At 34.1% G+C, this 18,597-nt stretch overlaps 2 protein-coding genes across 3 annotated transcripts; both read right to left on the bottom strand.

Moving 5' to 3' along the window:
• Nucleotides 1-8,008: 8,008 nt before the first annotated feature.
• LOC146937903 (uncharacterized) lies at nucleotides 8,009-9,978 on the bottom strand. The gene is made up of 2 exons (XM_085752004.1): nucleotides 8,415-9,978; nucleotides 8,009-8,269 (listed from the first exon to the last, which is right to left on the bottom strand). Exon 1 carries the CDS (start codon nucleotides 9,442-9,444, stop codon nucleotides 8,431-8,433), a length of 1,014 nt encoding a protein of 337 aa, XP_085608130.1. The 5' UTR covers nucleotides 9,445-9,978; the 3' UTR covers nucleotides 8,009-8,269; nucleotides 8,415-8,430.
• Nucleotides 9,979-15,442: 5,464 nt separating this feature from the next.
• LOC146937902 (receptor-like protein EIX2) lies at nucleotides 15,443-18,386 on the bottom strand. 2 transcript variants are annotated; one of them, XM_085752003.1, is made up of 2 exons: nucleotides 15,823-18,386; nucleotides 15,443-15,708 (listed from the first exon to the last, which is right to left on the bottom strand). In XM_085752003.1, the coding sequence occupies exon 1, from the start codon at nucleotides 18,264-18,266 to the stop codon at nucleotides 15,834-15,836; it is 2,433 nt and encodes an 810-aa protein (XP_085608129.1). In that variant the 5' UTR covers nucleotides 18,267-18,386; the 3' UTR covers nucleotides 15,443-15,708; nucleotides 15,823-15,833. The 2 variants fall into 2 exon arrangements, with proteins under 2 accessions (XP_085608129.1, XP_085608128.1); XM_085752002.1 differs by having other exon boundaries at nucleotides 15,818-18,385.
• Between the last annotated feature and the right edge of the window lie 211 nt (nucleotides 18,387-18,597).

Here is an 18,597-nt window from a genome sequence, read left to right as displayed (position 1 = left end):
GAGATTCCCTCTTCTTAGCAATAACATTGGCAGTCTTAATACTAGGGTGCTGGTCTAAAATAATTCCAACCATGTGGCAATATCAGTGGAGTGAGTGGTAGGGAATCAGTTTGCTGCAACAATCTTGATTATCAGTCACCTCTAGCTTAGGTATATTGATCTCTTCAACCCAAAAAAAAACTTGCTGATGGTGTTCTGAAAGAATTTGACACATTCTCTTCTAACATAGGCTTTTTGGAACTTCTTGCTAAGAGGATAGTCAGACACATAAAGGATATACACCAGAAACTCCTTCATCAGCTTTCTTTCTAGGGTTGACGTCCCACTATTCAGGATAATATTCTTGAGAATATCAATTGTACTCAAATTGACCCAACGTAATGTTGGAACACCTTGTTCAACATTATATTTTCCTTCATCCACACAAGGTTAGAAAAACTGCCACCAGCTGTTGAGTACTCCAATCCATCAGTAGATTGGGATTATTTCTTGAATAGAGGAATATTAGATCATATGAACAAACTAGTGGAATGCAATCATACCTTCTTTCATTTAAACACAAGAATTCAACTTGAAAGAGAGTAACAAACTTCAGCATTACTTCAAAATAGCATCTTCAAAATAATAGTAATGCATAGTTGGACATGTTGAAGTGTTTCCAAGAACATCTGAGACACATACAGCAGAATAGAGATAGAACCCAGCCTCACAGAGAAACCCAGGGAGAAATAAACTCCAATAAGCAACCAATTTCAGAGAAAAATAAATTCTCACAATATGATGTTTGAACATATGATAAGACATCAGTTCAACAGAATACACATACCCACATCCAGCCATGCTTTAATAAATCATGACATCATCATGCCAGTAAAAAGTAATGCTCTTCTTCAACAGCAGATTATCAAAACAAAAACATACTACTCCCCTTTAATAGGCACACACACACACACACACACACACACACACACACACACACACACACACACACACACACACACATATATATATATATATATATATATATATATATGAATAAAAGAACAACTCAAATACCTCTTTCCTTGAATCTGTCCAAGAGTCCAGAATTTATCTTCCCTGGAGCTCACCCAGTAGCAGGTCGGGTGCCTGCTCTGATACCAATTGAAATTCCGGCAGGCTAGCTTTCATGTGTTTTATACGATGTTATGATCAGAATGTCGAGTAAGATGTTTTAACATCGGGCTAGCAGAAAACAAACAGATCTAGGTAAATATAACAGATATAGAATTTTAGCGCAACAGTTATAAGTTGTTTTTTTATGTGATGTTTCAGATCCAGATCCGCAGGAAACAGATGTTCCGTTTAATGTTCCAACATCATTCTGGCAATAAGCATAAACAAACAGCAAAATAAACGACAGGGAAGTAAAAGGCAAAGAGAGTTTGTTGACCCAGTTCAGCACAACACGCTTACATCTGGGGGCTACCAAGCCAGGAAGGAAATCCACTAGTGTAGTCCTTATTCAATAGCTCTCAGCAAACTCCTCGTTTACACTATATGACCTAGGACTTACCCATCTAGACTTCAACCTAGGAACTCCTAGATCTAAGATCCCATCTCACTATCCTAATGGTCAGTCACTGCCCCAGTGACCTATCAGACCTCAAACACAAAAAGATAGAAGTTACCTTCCAACACAAACAACCAAACCTTGTTTCACAACTTCGGTTTGATGCACAAGAGTATCAATACTCACAAAACTCAGTCCTAAACAAGTATCAATACTCACAGTAAAGATTCTAAACCTGCATCAACACGATACAAGAGTAGAATACATGGAAGACGACTCAAAACCCTAAAAATCTATTCTTTTACAAATCGATGGTTTTGATAAATTACAACTCAACTAAAGGTCCATCTTAAAGTATCAAGGTGATACAAAGAGAGGCTCACAGATATCGCACGAGTTGAAACCCTAATGACTCAATCCAATATTCTTGAATTGGTAAATAAAACTAGGGTACAAGTCTTCCTTATATAGCCTTTCAAAGGATGGGTATTTTCGTAATAGGCTAAACATATATTTGTATCAAATATTCTCTTCAGAAATATGTTGAAACAAATATTCTTCAGAAAATATATTTTCTAAAATCTGTTTTGAAAATATATTTTACAAGTATGGTAACTCCTAAAAAGTAGGAAAATTTTTAGGAACTTCCATATACACCACCAAGGAAATCTAAAATATTGTTTATATTTTAGAAACAAATCTTCCAGTTTATTCTGGGCAATAACGCGCTGCTTGGTGAACAAGAAATAGGGCGTGGTTTCCTTACTGAGATAAGGATTGTGTGAACCAAGCCACATGAACCGGACACACTGAACCGTGGCAAGATGTTGGAACATTGTATCCAACATACACGAGTATTTGTTTTAGCAACAATGAAGCCAATACCCATATACTCAACAACTTCTTTTACAATCTGCAAGTTTATCACGCCTAAAGACGGACAAGTTTTAATTTCTGAAAAAATAGTGGTCACGCACCTTAAAATATGTGGTCGCACAAAACACATATTTGGCTAGTTTATATTTCCCATGTATAAATAATCTTGTTTTATGCGAATCAAACACATAATCTAATTTGATCACTACACTAAAAGGAATTCCAACAATAAATAACTTATTTTACAATCTGCGAGTTTATCACACCTAAAGACGGACAAGTTCTAATTTCTGAAAAAATAGTGGTCACGCATATTAAAAAATGTGGTCACACATACCATATATTTGGCTAGTTTATATTTACCAGGTATAAATAATATTGTTTTAGGCGAATCAAACACACAATCTAATTTGATCACTGCACTAAAAGCAATTCCAACAATAAATAACTTATTTTACAATCGGCGAGTTTACCACGCCTAAAGACGGACAAGTTCTAATTTATGAAAAAATAGTGGTCACGTATTTGTAAAAATGTGGTCATACAGACCATACATTTGGCTAGTTTATATTTCCCAGATGTAAATAATTTCGTTTTAGGCGAATCGAACCCATAATCTCATTTGATCACTGCACTAAAAGCATTTCCAACCATAAATAACTTGTTTTACAATCGGCGAGTTTATCACGCCTAAAGACTGACAAGTTCCAATTTATGAAAAAATAGTGGTCACGTATTTGTAAAAATGTGGTCATACAGACCATATATTTGGCTAGTTTATATTTCCCAGATGTAAATAATTTCGTTTTAGGCGAATCGAACGCATAATCTCATTTGATCACTGCACTAAAAGCATTTCCAACCATAAATAACATGTTTTACAATCGGCAAGTTTATCACGCCTAAGGACGGACAAGTTCTAATTTATGAAAAAATAGTGGTCACGCTTGTGTAAAAATGTGGTCATACAGACCATATATTTGGCTATAAAAAATGTAGTCAAAACCCATTTTCCCTCTCTCTTCTCTCCCTTTCCACACCACACCCAATCCTCGCCTCCATCTTCTTTTAATTTCCAGCAACCCATCCTCCAATTACCCATTCTCTGTTCTGTCCATTAACTTAAAAATAAATGATCATCATCCATAAATTTGTTCAATGTCTTTCAAATTTCCACTTAAGTTTAAAGGATAATTTTATCAGAATCAGATCAAGGAATAATGGGTCATTCACATGATCTGAAAAGAACACAAATTTGTTCTACTTGATGTCAAACTGCACAAATCTCTGAACCAGAAGCATCAACTGTTAAAATACAAGAGCAATGGGCTGTAGAAGAAGAAACATGGAGAAAAGGAACACAAAAATGAGTGAAAGGGTAAAGGAAGAGGTTGTGGGTTACTTAAAAATTGAGTTTTACCTGATTCAGCTTCAGAACTGTGATTTGTTTTTTGTTTTTCTTGCTTCTCCATACATAAAAAAAAGGGATTGAGAGAGTCTGCGAGAGAGAAGAAGATGCAAGTAGAGAGGAGAGAGAGAATGGTTGGAAAGAGCTATAGGAGTGTGGGCCCCACATTGCCACATGTCATTTTTTTATGTGGGTGTAGGAGTGGTATTGCCACCTATGGTGGTATACCTATCAGGACTCTTCTCGAAATACTATTTGTGGATGTGCAGTGGTTGTCATATCTTTTTGTTAATTTAAGTTATAAGATTGTACATGTATCATCAATATGTAAACTAGTTTATCTTGGACAAATCATCCTAATTATTGTAGCAAGTTCTAGTTTAACTTAGATATGACAATATTGGTTTTCTTTCTTACTATTGCAAATCAATTAATTCAGGGTTTAGGGTAGTAGCCATGCCACTGTCGTCGTTTCACTTGGTTCTGGTTCCGAGTTCGGTCTAGTTTGACATTGTTGGGTTTTGAACCCTTCAACTTTGGGTTTGGCTTTAGACTGTATTGCTCAAAAAGGGCTATAGCTTCGCAAGTGAGACATTGTTTCAAATCTTTCAAGTGAGACATTGGATCCCTAACAGATTAATGAAGTGATTAATTGGCACACGACATACTACAGTTCATGTTCCACACTTACTAAAACCAACTTTATATCTTTATTTCTTTTGTTTTGACTCAAGGAAAAGATAAGTTTACTTTAGCACAATAATTAAAGGATGGGTGATGATGATATAATATCGCAAGCAATGTCGCAATATCAGGTTGTTTACGACAACAGTGTTTACCTATATGTTTATACAACATAGCAAGCAATGTTTGCCTTGTGATCACTGTGTGACACAATAGTAATGCTACTTGCCTTCTCTTCTTCCAATAACGACTAATTGATGTAAGCTTTGTTCTGATTTGAACAAGCCTTCATTTAAATTAAGAATCAAATAAGTTTTTTCAAGTAATGAACAATCAATGAAATTTGTGTTTGTTGTAGGTGTTTAAGCGTTATTTTGAAGAATTAGAAAAGGAACTGCTTAGGGATAACTTTGTGGTTGTGGTATAAAATGTGGAACTGTTTCTCAACTCCAAGTATTTGGAATGAATGAATTTGTTGAATTTGTGATATAGTAAAAGACTATGAACTCATCAAAATTACCAGTTGCAACTTGGTGATTCGAGATAGACAAATGTTGAATCGAAATCTTGAATTCGAGATTTTGAATCGAGGAAATCTAAGGTGTTTCTGGAGTAGAATATTACCATCTCCGATTTTGAGATCTGCAGTATTTTCTTCCCCTTCCTCAGACATGTTGAATCCAGAAAGTGAATCTTGATTTGTGGATAGAGTTTCGAACGGGCAAAAGATATTTTACTCAAGTGGAAAATGTTACCTTACAGAAAAGGAGAGAAATGTTCTCTTTCATCATTATCACAAGAAATTTGAGAATTAACATAATCTTCGGTTGGATTTAGTTATTGTGGATTGCCATCGTTGGAGTCACAAAATTGTGTGATTGACCTCTGCCACAACATCTCTGTTTCATATTGTTAGGAAACATGGCATCCATGGATGAAGGGAGAGAAAAGCTTATGAAAGTGTACTATTGATAGTAAAATGTGATATTACAAATGAGAAAGTTATCCCACTTATGGGGAGGTTACAACTATATATACTAATGGGACCAATACTACTTGTAACTAAACTATATATCTCTAATAGTCCCCCTCAAGTTGGAAGGTGCTCAAAACACTTCCAACTTGAAATGAGAAAATACAAGGAAATACATCAAGCAAATGAAAATACAAGGAAAGATGCCGGAAACACATCGGCTAAAAACCAAAGTCATCAAACAAGTGCTTATCCAACAAGAAGCAACCACAACTCAAGGTTGAACCAATTGAAGGAAGAAGCATCAAAGCAACGCTTAACTACCATCCGGTAGAAGCCAATATCAACAAAGCCTTAAAAGGCACAACGCTTAACCATCAAGAGTGTTCAATCACTCAAGATAGAAGCACAAGAACGCTTAACCATTCATGACGGAAGCATATCAACATGTCTTAACCATCATGAGAAGAAGCACAAAACAAGAAAAGAAGTGCAAGGAAGGGCCATAGTCTACAATGGAAGGAGGTCATATGTTGAACAAACTTCACACCAAAGGTATCATGAAGCAACAAGACCCAGGTTCCAAAGATAAAAGTGATGCCCATCAATGCCGAGCCGAGACAAGAAAAGAACCAAATGCAACCTGTAAAAGGAAAACTTTAAGCAACCTGATGTAGAAGCTCAAAAATGGCAGCGAAGATGGTGAAATTACGGCAACCAGAGATAATACCAAACACAAAGATCCTCATATGCAAATGAGTAGCAGAGCACATACACACCACGTCACTAAGTGAAACCAAATCTGAATAGTGAACACCAATCACAACAATTGGATAGAGTGCAGCAGAGGATTTTAACAACGGCTGCAAAATCACTCAGTGGTACCAATTTATATCGGAAAATGCAATGATGATGTCAAAGGTTTAAGGCAACCGGAGCTTCAACACTGAGATATACAAATTGCAACAAATCACAACCTCAAATCATTCACAATCATCCAAACAGATCACAACCTCTAACAGAAATTGAGTGACTTCTGAAATCACTAACCAAAACCAGATATTGACAATAAAGGAGGAAACAAATCGCAATTGGAATCGCGAGAATCGCAAAACCGATTTGCTAAACAGAGTCACAAAACTGAAATTAATAACTCAGAGAAAGGACAAAAAATGAAGTATGAAGTGAAGAACGAAAGAAACACTGAATCGTATTCCAAAATGCGCAATCGAACTTGATCTAAAACAGATCATATGATGCGATCCCGAATTCTGAAATCGAAAGAACCTTGAAATTGAACAGGAATTAGATTCCAATCAAGAAATCAAACAAGAAGTGAAAGGAATCCAAACCGAAATGAAATGAATTTTCTCTGATGAAAGACGAAACTGTAACCCTAGAAATTGGGGAAAAATTGACACGATAATGAATGATTTCGAGCAAGAAACTCGAATCGAATGTGAAAATCAATTAGAAAATGGATTCTAATCCAGAAAACCGAATTTGCAATTGAAGTAGAATCATGCCAGAACAAAGCTGAAGAAAACGATGAAAACGGTTGAGGAAGAAAAGAAAATGAAGGAAAATGAAACAAGAGAAAGAAAGTGAAAGAGAGAAAATTATATTTTCTCTAGAAAATGCAGCGGAAAAATCCTTCAGGGAGGATACCAAATTTGCTCTGATACCATGTTAGGAAACATGGCATCCATGGATGAAGGGAGAGAAAAGCTTATGAAAGTGTACTATTGATAGTAAAATGTGATATTACAAATGAGAAAGTTATCCCACTTATGGGGAGGTTACAGCTATATATACTAATGGGACCAATACTACTTGTAACTAAACTATATATCTCTAATACATATAGTATTGTCGCATTTAATCAATAGTGAAACAATGAAGCTGGAAATTCTATCTCTATTATTTGCTTGAATCATCACACAAATTCAAACTAGACTAGTCATTTTGGATCAACATTATGATCTTTTTTATTTTTTATGTACCATGTTCTTTTCTTTCACAACCATCTTTTGCTATGTTTCTGCATATTGTATTATTCGTGTTTTAAATATCAATATGTCTTCAAGTCTGTCTCAAGGTTGAAATGCCTTATTTTTTAAAATTTCAATGTATATAATCTTTCAATTTGTTCCTTTCTCATTTAGTTTTTAAAAATATGATTCAGTTGCTTAATCAAATTCTGTTTCCTTGACCATGCAAACTAAATTTAAATTACTTGTCATACATGTGATTCAGTTTGTTATTCACATGTAATCCCTGATGCTTTTTTATTTTTTTAATTTCCTTTTAAATATATTTGCTGAGAATGATGTAAATTTGTGATTTACTATTTTGTCAATAATGTCAAGAGACAAGTGTTGCAGTTTTGTAGACAAACTCAGCAACATACTATCCTTTTTATCACTTTCTGAAAATTCTTAATATAGTTTTATTGGTCTTTTTCAACTGCAATCAAAGTTTCTACATAAACTCATATACTACAACCATCTCCATAAACTGATAATAAAAAGTAATCCACTTTCTCCATAAAATGAGAACATTATCCAAAATCACTACATTTAAAACAAATTAATGACAGAAATGCATAGACCAGTTGACAACCTGAATGAAACCATTAACTAATTTGTATAAAAACTTACAATTCAACAAAAACATTACAACAAGTGATACAATAACATATTGGCTCTTGGCTATGTTTGGAAAATTATATCAACGATTTGCATAACAATGCAGGATCTTCCACATACATAATCACCTGATAATATATGAAGAAAACAAAATGGATATAAGTTATACATAGAATTACAAAATAAAGAAACATACTCTTTAGTCTGATCCAAGAATAATAAAACAAAATACTCTATATCATGATCAATTCAACTTAAAGTAGGTTCACTAACCTTTACTAGCAGAAGCTCAACTTCTACGAAAGCTATTTAACTTTACCATCAAAGTAACATAGATATAGTCAACTAACCGAAAGTACGCATGCCTCCATTTCCTAATAAGAAACATAGAACCACAAATCCCCCAAAAACCTACTGCAAATCCAACTCCCATGCCTAGATACAACGACTCTCTTATAGATTCATCATCTTCATTCTCTGCATTTTTAGGATTTTCTTCTTCCGTGGTACAATTATTAAGAGGAACTCCGCATAATTTAGGATTGCCAATGTAGCTCGATGCATTAAAACTTTGAAGTTGCGTTCCGATCGGGATTCTTCCGTCAAAATTATTATATGATAAATTCAAATAACTCAAAAAGGTTAGGAGAGACATGCCCTGAGGAATTTCACCAAAAAACTTGTTATTAGAGAGATCGAGAGATTCCATATTTTTCATGCCTCCAATCGTCTTCGGTATTGTTCCAACAAAATTATTGTGAGATAAGTTTAATGTTTGAACTTGAACTAGCCGAAACAATTCCAATGGCACTTTGCCAGACAAGCTATTGGCTGAAAGGTCAATAGTTCGCCTTTCTCCTTGGATTCTCGAAGTGTACTCTTGACCTTTTGTAAACAACTCAACTGTGGTATGGAACCAGAAAGGATATTCATGAATAGTGACCATCTCAGTCAAGTTGTAGACACACTTTGGCATAGAACCAGAAAGTTTGTTATGTGCAAGGTCTAAGTAAATCAAATAAGAGAGATTAAAGAGTTGTGGTGGAATAGTCCCTTCAAATTTATTATCTCTCAGTATGACCACTCGTAAGTTTTGTGACATCTTGATTGGTATAGTTTCAGAAAATTCATTTTCTCCTAAGTTCAAGATCTGCAATTGTTTCAAGTTAGAGAAGTACAATGGAAGTTCCCCAGACAACCTATTACGCCAGAGGTTCATGACTCTCAGTTCTTTCAAGTTTTTCCAACTATGTGGAATTGATCCTGAGAAGGAGTTGTAAGACAAATCAACCCAAGAAGCCATTGGTGATATGTTTGGGAGTCCTCCTGTGAAATTATTATGATCCAAAAATAACTCGGAACAATTTAGTGTAAGGTTAGATATGTCTTCAGCAATCGAATTGTTTGACAAAATAAGTCCATCGGGTATTCTTTCTATAAGTCTTGAGAACTCTATAGATGAAATTCCCGAGCTCGATAAGTCTAGATATGACAGTGACTTCTGTGTATATATCCAAGATGGAAAGTTTGGGCCTTGATTTGTATTACTCAATAAAAGCTAAGAGAGTTGAAAAGGAGGAACCCAATCCAAATCAAATTAGAATACAAAACTTGAATTACTCATGACTAGTGAATGTAAAGTAGAGAGTTTGGAAAAAGTTAAATTTGAAATTTCACCAGAGAAATTATTAGCGCCAATGGATAAGGAAATTAAGGATGAGAGGTTTCCTAGAGTTGAAGGAATAGATCCTTGCAGTTGGTTTTCAGAGAGATCAAGGTGTTGAATATGGGCAAGTTGGCCTATTTCTACTGGAACTGATCCTTGTATTTGGTTATATAAGATGTTGGCACATGGGAAAGTTTGAAAAATGTACGTAAGTGGACAGCATGGGGTCTGATTGATAGAAAAATTAAATAGCTCCAAATTAAAAGTAAGACTTTGAAAACGTAGGAAAGACTTGGAATACACCGTTATGTGTAGTTTGTCGTAGGCATGCACCCAAACTGGTGGTTCCAATACTGCTATCCATTCCTGCATCCACATTACAAGTTAACCACCCTGGTGAAGCTCTCTCCAGCACAAATCAGCTTGTCGAACTGGTCCATCTTCATTCTCTCGTCTACCATTAAGCCAATCAGACCGAGCAGTTGCTGCCTGCATTATCTTAGATACGATAAAACAATATCGGCTTTTCCTTGCTAATGCAAATAAATTCAGATGACGTCTTCACATAACATATTTTAGATTTGGAGGAAGCAAAATGTTAATTATATCTCATATTCCCTAATAAGTGGACTTGCGCAATCTAGCGTAGCATAACAAAGCGAGAGGAGCACAATTCAGTTCATAAGAGAAAATAATAGCAGATACTTTGTTGTCAAACACTAAGGCACAATTGGCATAATTAAGTGTTTTTGCATGTTTACTTCTTACTTTAGAACTAATATTTAAATATTATTCCGCCATACTGCATAAATTAATATTTAAACTAAGGGTTAATATATGTTTAGCCCCTGTAATATTTGCGATTTCTCGTTTACCCCCGTAAAAAAAATAATTTAGATTCCAACCTTGTAATTTGAAGACTTTTTGATTTTGGATCTTCATGGCATCAATTACAAAATATAAGGTACTTTCGCCCTCTGTAATTTGAGAGAATTTTGGTTTACCCCCTGTCATATTGTCATTTTTGTACAGTCAAAATTCATGAAGGTCCAAAATCAAAAATCTTCAAATTACAGGGTTGGAATCTAAACAAATTTTTTTATAGGAGGGTAAACCGGAAATCGTTAATATTACATAGGTTAAACATATATTAACCCTTAAACTAATAAAAAAGTAATCAACTTTCTCCACAAAAACCAGTTACATTTCTATACATTGTCAGTTGCATTTTGACTTGTTTAAATTTTTTTAAATATTAATACAATTTTTTTTATGAAATAAATTATGTTTTATTTTAGGTGGTCCAAAAAAGACTTCATTAAGTTTTTAATATTACCCATTGAACATTTTTTGTAAAAAAATAAATCATTGGATTTTGAAGCTCTACTATATCTAATAATGCTTCATTAACATATTTTTCTTTTCTACTCTTGCAGAGCTTCATAATTCAATGGTTTATTTTTTGTCCAAAGTGATCGAATGGTTAAAATAAAAACATAAAGTTATCTAGAGTACTGGTCCACTTTATACATTCAGGGTAAAAAGTTCACGAAAAAAATAATATAACTAGTGGAAGTAAAGTTAAAGGACTAGAAACTGAAGAAAATATAAGGATGAAACCAAATTGAAACCACAAAATCACATAAGTGACCAAATTAGTAATTTACCAAATTAGTAATTTACAAAAGAAAAATAGCTCAAAATTAGCTCAATATTTAAAGCAATTAATTTCCTTCTAGTATTTAATTTCCATTCCAATTAGCTCCTTTTTTTGTTGTTCAATTTCTTGTGTGTGGGTTTACCATTCAACTAGAAGGACCTGAAATACCTAATAAAGTTGATTTTGAATTTTCTTCTTTAAAAAAGCATTAATTCGCTTGACTTGGTCAAAAATAAAGGCTATACATTTGTGGCATCTCAACTACCTGGAGGGTCAAAGTTATTATGAAGAGAAGAAATGAATTAAATATATTTTTCATTAGTGAAATCATCAAAGTAGCATTACAGTTTATATAGCTTTCCTAGATGACTAGAATAACTACAATATACGAACTGTATGCTATCCAATCCTATGGCAATTAGTTAAAACAAACTAACTTGATAACTTGTGTAGCAAGCTATCCATATAACTAATTATTAGTTTCATTAATTTCTTCATTTTGCAATATCCTCCCACAAGTTGGAGGTTGGTAAATGTCAACCAATCCCAACTTGTATAAGAGAGTGTGAAAAGGTTGAGGTAATAAAGCCTTGTTGAATAAATCTGCAACTTGGGCTTGAGAGGTAACAAGAAGCAACTTTAAGCATTTGTTATCATCTCTCTAATATTAATTTTAGTTTTAAGATTGTACCTGTATCATCACTGTAAACTAGAGTAGATAACTAATTATCTTTTAGAGACTATCCAATTATATTTAACAATTTCCAATCCAATTTATTTTAGAGGCTTCTGTAATGCAAATCAAATTTCATATGGCATCTAGATGTAATGTAAAGTTTCAAAATAAAATCTTATTAAGCAACTATCTGCATAAACTGATATATAACATGAGCTAGACTGTCCCAAGAATAGTTGAAAAAATGAGTGCAACTAGTAGTTTAGTCACATATGACCTCATCTTAATTATACTGCTCTTAATTATTGATATTACAATACTGACTCTGTTAGGAAAATTATATCCATGATTTGATTAACAGTGCCATGCCAGATCTGTCACATGCATAAATCATAATCACCTGATAAAATATGAAGCAAATGCAATTGGTCTAAGCTATAAATGGAATTATATAATAAGAACAAAATACAGAGATTTCATGCTGGATGTGGACTGGAGAGCGACAATCGACCAAGATGAGGATCAAGTATCTGGAAGCTGCATTGAAACAAGACATTGAATTCTTTGACACCGAGGTACGAACATCGGATGTTGTTTTTGCAATTAACACTGATGCTGTTATGGTTCAGGATGCCATTAGTGAGAAGGATAGATGATTGAACAAGTGTTGATGTTTTTTCCTTCTTTTCTTTTGTGACAGTGTCATTAGATTGGAATTGGACTAGTTTTTGAGTTCTGTGTTTGATGTGTCCTGCAGCTTGGAAATTTCATTCACTACATGGCTACTTTTGTTTCTGGTTTTGTTGTTGGATTCACCGCTGTTTGGCAGTTGGCTTTGGTTACCATTGCTATAGTTCGTATGATAGCTGTAATTGGAGGCATTCACACCACTACTTTTGCTAAGCTCTCTTGTAAGAGCCAAGAAGCTCTTTCTCAAGCTGGCAATATCGTGGAACAGGTAAAGAGTAATAGTAACACATATTGTGGTATAAATAATAATGTATATCCTTATAATTAACTAAAAATTTTGAGCTATTATAAAATTATACCATTATATAACTAAAAAAATGAACTTGTCTCAACATCTACAAATTATATAATTGATCTTTATGTGTCTTTATATTTCCAATGTGTCTCTCAATCTTTCTCATTGCAATAATATATATTCAATGCTTCTATTTATAATTAACTAAAAATTTTGAGCTATTATAAAATTATACCATTATATAACTAAAAAAATGAACTTGTCTCAACATCTACAAATTATATAATTGATCTTTATGTGTCTTTATATTTCCAATGTGTCTCTCAATCTTTCTCATTGCAATAATATATATTCAATGCTTCTATTTTTGAAGATTAACAGTGTCTCCTGGTCTTTCTCATTGCATCGAACCACCGTGTGATTTCTAGAGACATGCTTTTGTGGAATGTGGTTACAGAAAAAAGAAGAAGCAAATGAAGTGACACTTGTGAAGTATGAATGTCGTGAATGATTATTTGGATAATAGAAGAATAGATAATCCATAGCCTAGCTACATCATCGTTTTCGTCATCTTCATAACCTAGCTCTGATTAATTATATGCAATTGGCTAACCTCAATAGAAGTGCCATAGAATCAAGGTTGTTCAATTTTATGTGCAGTATATTGTATACGAGATATTGATATAATTTGCTTTGGATCCAACCCTTTTGTATACGAGAAAAGGTGTCAGGTAAGTGTGCAATATCTCTCAGATCAGCATTTGTTTATTTTCTATTAAAAGCATTTAAAATTTCATCTATGATTGCTATAAGATATATAAAACTAAAACTCATGAAACATATCCTTACAGTTCTCTCAAACTCGGATGACGGAGAAATAGGCCTCCCTATGAATTTGCGCGTATTTCTCACATGCCAATCCATACACTCGCTTTCATCATCACCCTCATTATCCGCCTCTGAGAACAAAGGGAAATCAATATGCAACACTTAGGTGAAAGTAACTCCAACACTGCAAAATGCTGCTCCGAGTGCTGAGGATAAGAGTTCGAACATTGCTTCTCTAAAAATAATTTTTTCTCGAAATTTTGTAATCGATTGCGCGAAGCCGGTTATGGATTAGGTTGGTGGTAAAGCTGGTGCTCTCGGTGATTCTGTTAATGTTACTTGTGACAAGAGCAAGATCATGGTTACTTTAGACAGCAATTTCTCGGAGTGTTTCGTGATTGTTGTCTTGCTTAATTTTATTGCTCTGTTAGCTATCCTATTATTAAGTTCTCTGTTTGCATTCGTTCACACTGCTAACTTAAGATTCCTGTAACATTTTTAATACCGGGTGAGAATGATTAGTGCAATTGGCCATGTTCAGTTTAACTGTTTTTAGTTACTATTTTTTCAAATCTGCATGCATTCCATTTAAATCAATTTGAATTTGTTTAAAATTTGCGGCTCGAAAATCAAATTCTGTATCGACGAATGGGTAAAATTGGAGCCATTCATGCACATTTTTCCCATGTTATATTTGGTGGTATGATTCATGGAACTGACAGCTACCTTGGCGACGATCATTACATGCACACAATTTGGTGATTATATTGACTGTTATCTCCCTGATCAAGAGAGAATGTGACAAGTAGGTGTGGAAATACGACATTGCTAGGTGGCTATACTGTTAAGACAGGTTATTTGACATTACAGTAGAACGCGTACAGCTTGAATATGAAGATGAAGTGTGCAGGGTTATTATGTGTGTCTGGTGCAGCGCTGTACTATCAAAGGAGAGAGTGTTTGCATGGAGAATGTTGCACGATAAGCTCTTCACTAGAGATGCACGGATTTGAAGAGGACTATTGGGAATTAACCGTGACAGAGGCAGCGTTCTCTGTTTTAGAGTACCAGAATCCTTTCAACATCTATTTTTCGAGTTTTCTTTCTTGTATTCGGTTAGGAGCAGTATTTGGAATTTCTTGGGAGCTCAAGGAACAACTCATTGGAATAGATTCACGTGGCTGTTTGATAAAAAAAAGTTTCTCATTCACATGTAATCCCTCATACTTTTTACTTTTTTAATTTCCTTACAAGCTTACTTATATTTGCTGAGAATGATGTAAAAAATTTATTTACTATTTTGTCAATAATGTCAAGAGACAAGTGTTGCAGTTTTCTAGACAAACTCAGCAACGTACTATCCTTTTTATAACTTTCAGAAAATTCTTAATATAGTTTATTGGTGTTACTTTTCAACTGCAATCAAAATTTCTACATAAACTCATATTCTACAACCATCAAAATAATCTAATATATAGAGAGATGATAAAAAGAAGTAATCCACTTTCTCCATAAAATGAGAACATTATCCAAAATCACTACATTCATTTAACATAAAAATTAATGACATGGATGCATAGACCAGTTGACAGCCTGAATGAACCTATAAACTAACTTGTATAAAAACATTACAACAAGTGAATGATGAAATGAGCAGCAACAACTGTATAGTCATGTATGATCTCATCTCATACAACTTGTAATCTTCCACGATTTGCATAAAAATGCAGAATCTTCCACATTAATAATCACCTGGTAAAGATTGAAACAAATGAAATGGTATAAGGTTTGCATAGAATTACAAAATAAAACAAATACTCTATAGTCAGATTAATAAAACTATGAAGTAGGTTCCACTAACCTTACCTGGCTGGAGCTCAATTTCTTTTAAACCTGTTCAACTTTACCATCAAAGTAACATAGATCTTGTCACCCACTCTATCAACAAACCGAAAGCATGCATGCCTCCATTTTCTAATAAGAAACAAAGAACCACAAATCCCCCAGAAACCTGCTGCAAATCCAACTCCCATCCCTAGATACATTGATTCTTTGATAGAGTCATCATCTTCATTCTGTGTAGATGGCGTTGGAGTTTTAGGATTGGTACAATTATTAAGAGGAGCTCCGCATAATTTTGGATTTCCAATGAAGCTTGATGCATTAAAAGTTTGAATTTGTGATCCTATTGGGATTGTTCCATCAAAATTATTGCAAGATAAATTCAACACCTCTAGAAAGTTTAAGAGAGCCATGCTCGGTGGAATTTCTCCAAAAAACTTATTATTTGAGAGATCAAGAGATTCCATATTTTTCATGCCTCCAATCACTTTTGGTATTTTTCCAATCAAATTATTGTGAGATAAGTTTAACGTTTGAAGTTGAACAAGTCGAAACAATTCCAAAGGCACTTCTCCAGACAAGCTATTTGCTGAAAGGTCAATAGTTCTTCTTTTTGGACTTACTCGATACATATAATCTTGACCTTTTGTAAACAACTCAATTGTGGTACCTGCTGGTAATTCTTCCTCTTCAAATGTAACCATATCAGTCAAGTTATAGACACATTCTGGTATAGATCCTGAAAGTTTGTTTAGAGCAAGGTCCAAATGAAACAAATAAGGCTGATTGAATAATTGTGTTGGGATAGTCCCTTCAAATTGGTTAGCTCTCAATATGACGACTTCTAATTTTTGTGATAAGTTCATTGGTATGGTTCCTGAAAATTTATTTTCTCCCAAAATCATGATCTGCAATTGTTTCCAATCAGAGAGGTGCTGTATAACTTCACCAGATAGCTTATTACTCCACAAGTTAATGAAAATTAAATCTTTCAAGTTCTTCCAACTATGTGGAATTGATCCCGAGAATGAGTTGTAAGACAAATCAACTGCATAAGCCTTTGGTAATATGTTCGGGAGTCCTCCTGTGAAATTATTGTTATCCAATATTAAATTGAAACAATTTAGTGTTAGGTTGGATATGTCTTCAGCAATCGAATTGTTTGACAAAATAAGGTGATCTGTTATTCTTTCTATAAGGCTCGAGAACTTATTTCTATGTACCAATGAAATTCCCGAGCTCGATAAGTCGAGACCTTGCAGTGACTTTTGTGTATATATCCAAGATGGAAAGTTTGGCCCTTGATTTGTATTGCTCAATGAAAGGGTATGGAGTTGAAAAGGAGGAACCCAATCCAAATCAAATTGGAATACAAAAGTTGAATTACTCAAGTCTAAATAATTTAAACTAGAGAGTTTGGAAAAAGTTAATTTTGAAATTTCACCTGAGAAATTATTAGAGCCAATCCGTAAGTAACTTAATGATGAGAGGTTTCCTAAAGTTGAAGAAATTAAACCACTTAACATATTGTTTGAAAGATCAAGGCCTTGAATATGTGCTAGTTGGCCTATTCCGTACGGAATTGATCCTTGTAATTGGTTTTCACGAAGATCAATGTTTTGAATATTTACAAGCTGGCCTATTCCATCCGGAATTGATCCTTGTAGTTGGTTTTCAGAGAGATCAAGGTATGTCAAATTTTGAAGGTTTAACAAGCTTGAAGGTATCCCACCAAGTATATTGCTCCGCTGAAGTCTAAGATAGGTGAGATCTTTGGTGAGATTAAAAAACCCATCAGGTAAATGAAAGGTGAAGTTGTTGTAAGAAAGATCAAGAGTTACAATTGAAGACAAATTCAAATACTCAACAGATGGGAAGTTGTTCAGGTTACATTCCCTCAACTGTAATTCTAATAGTGAAGGAAGCGTACTCACTATTTGAAGCCAATTGGTTTCCTTGTGAATATCAATTCTACCAAGGTTGAGATATTTTAAGGAAGAAAGTGGAGAAAGCCAATCAAGATTATCCATACCAGTAACTGAACTGTAGGATAAGTCAAGGTAGACAAGTTTAGATGAATGTGTGAAGTTGTGTTGAATGGATGGAATTCTTATCACATCAAAATTATTCCAGCTCAAATCCAAGTAACTGAGAAACTCAAGTTCTAGAATACAAAGATTCATCTCACCTTCCAATTCATTGTAGATGAGATCAATTTCTGTAACTCTTCCTGTAATGTTGTCACAATGGACTCCTTCCCAAGCACAACAATCATTTTCGGTTGACCACGTTGATATCAGACCAAGAGTGTCATTGATGCCTTGTTTGAAGGTTAACAGTGTCTCTCGATCTTTGTCATTGCATCCAAGCACCCTGTGATTATTGCTAGACATGGTTATTTGGAATGTGTTTATAGATAAAAGTAAAAGCAAAAGAAGTGAAATTTGTGTAGTAGGAATGGCCATCATGAATAATTGTTTGAATCAGAGAAGATCTAATTCAAATGAAATTATGATTTGTTAAGAGATTCATGCTAGTGTAGTTATATAAGATGTTGGCACATGGGAAAGTTTGAAAAATGCACGGGAAGACTTGGAATTTTGAAGTCTGATTGATAGAAAAATTAAATAGCTCCAAATTATAAGCAAGACTTTGATAAAGTAGGAAAGACTTGGAATTATACCATTTCTTTGAACCTCATGTTTTAAAATTGGTTCCAAATTATTTGAACCTTATTATGATTGCTTAATGTTTAATTTATAACATTTTGTGGTTAACAATAATTATATTATTTGAACC

The sequence above is a fragment of the Medicago sativa genome, chromosome 3, assembly GCF_051527215.1.
Source record: "Medicago sativa cultivar Bolivia chromosome 3, Bolivia_mono, whole genome shotgun sequence".
NCBI classification, from domain to species: domain Eukaryota; kingdom Viridiplantae; phylum Streptophyta; class Magnoliopsida; order Fabales; family Fabaceae; genus Medicago; species Medicago sativa.
The sequence above is the reverse complement of the archived record's forward strand: the minus strand, read 5'-3'. Positions and strand labels throughout refer to the sequence as shown.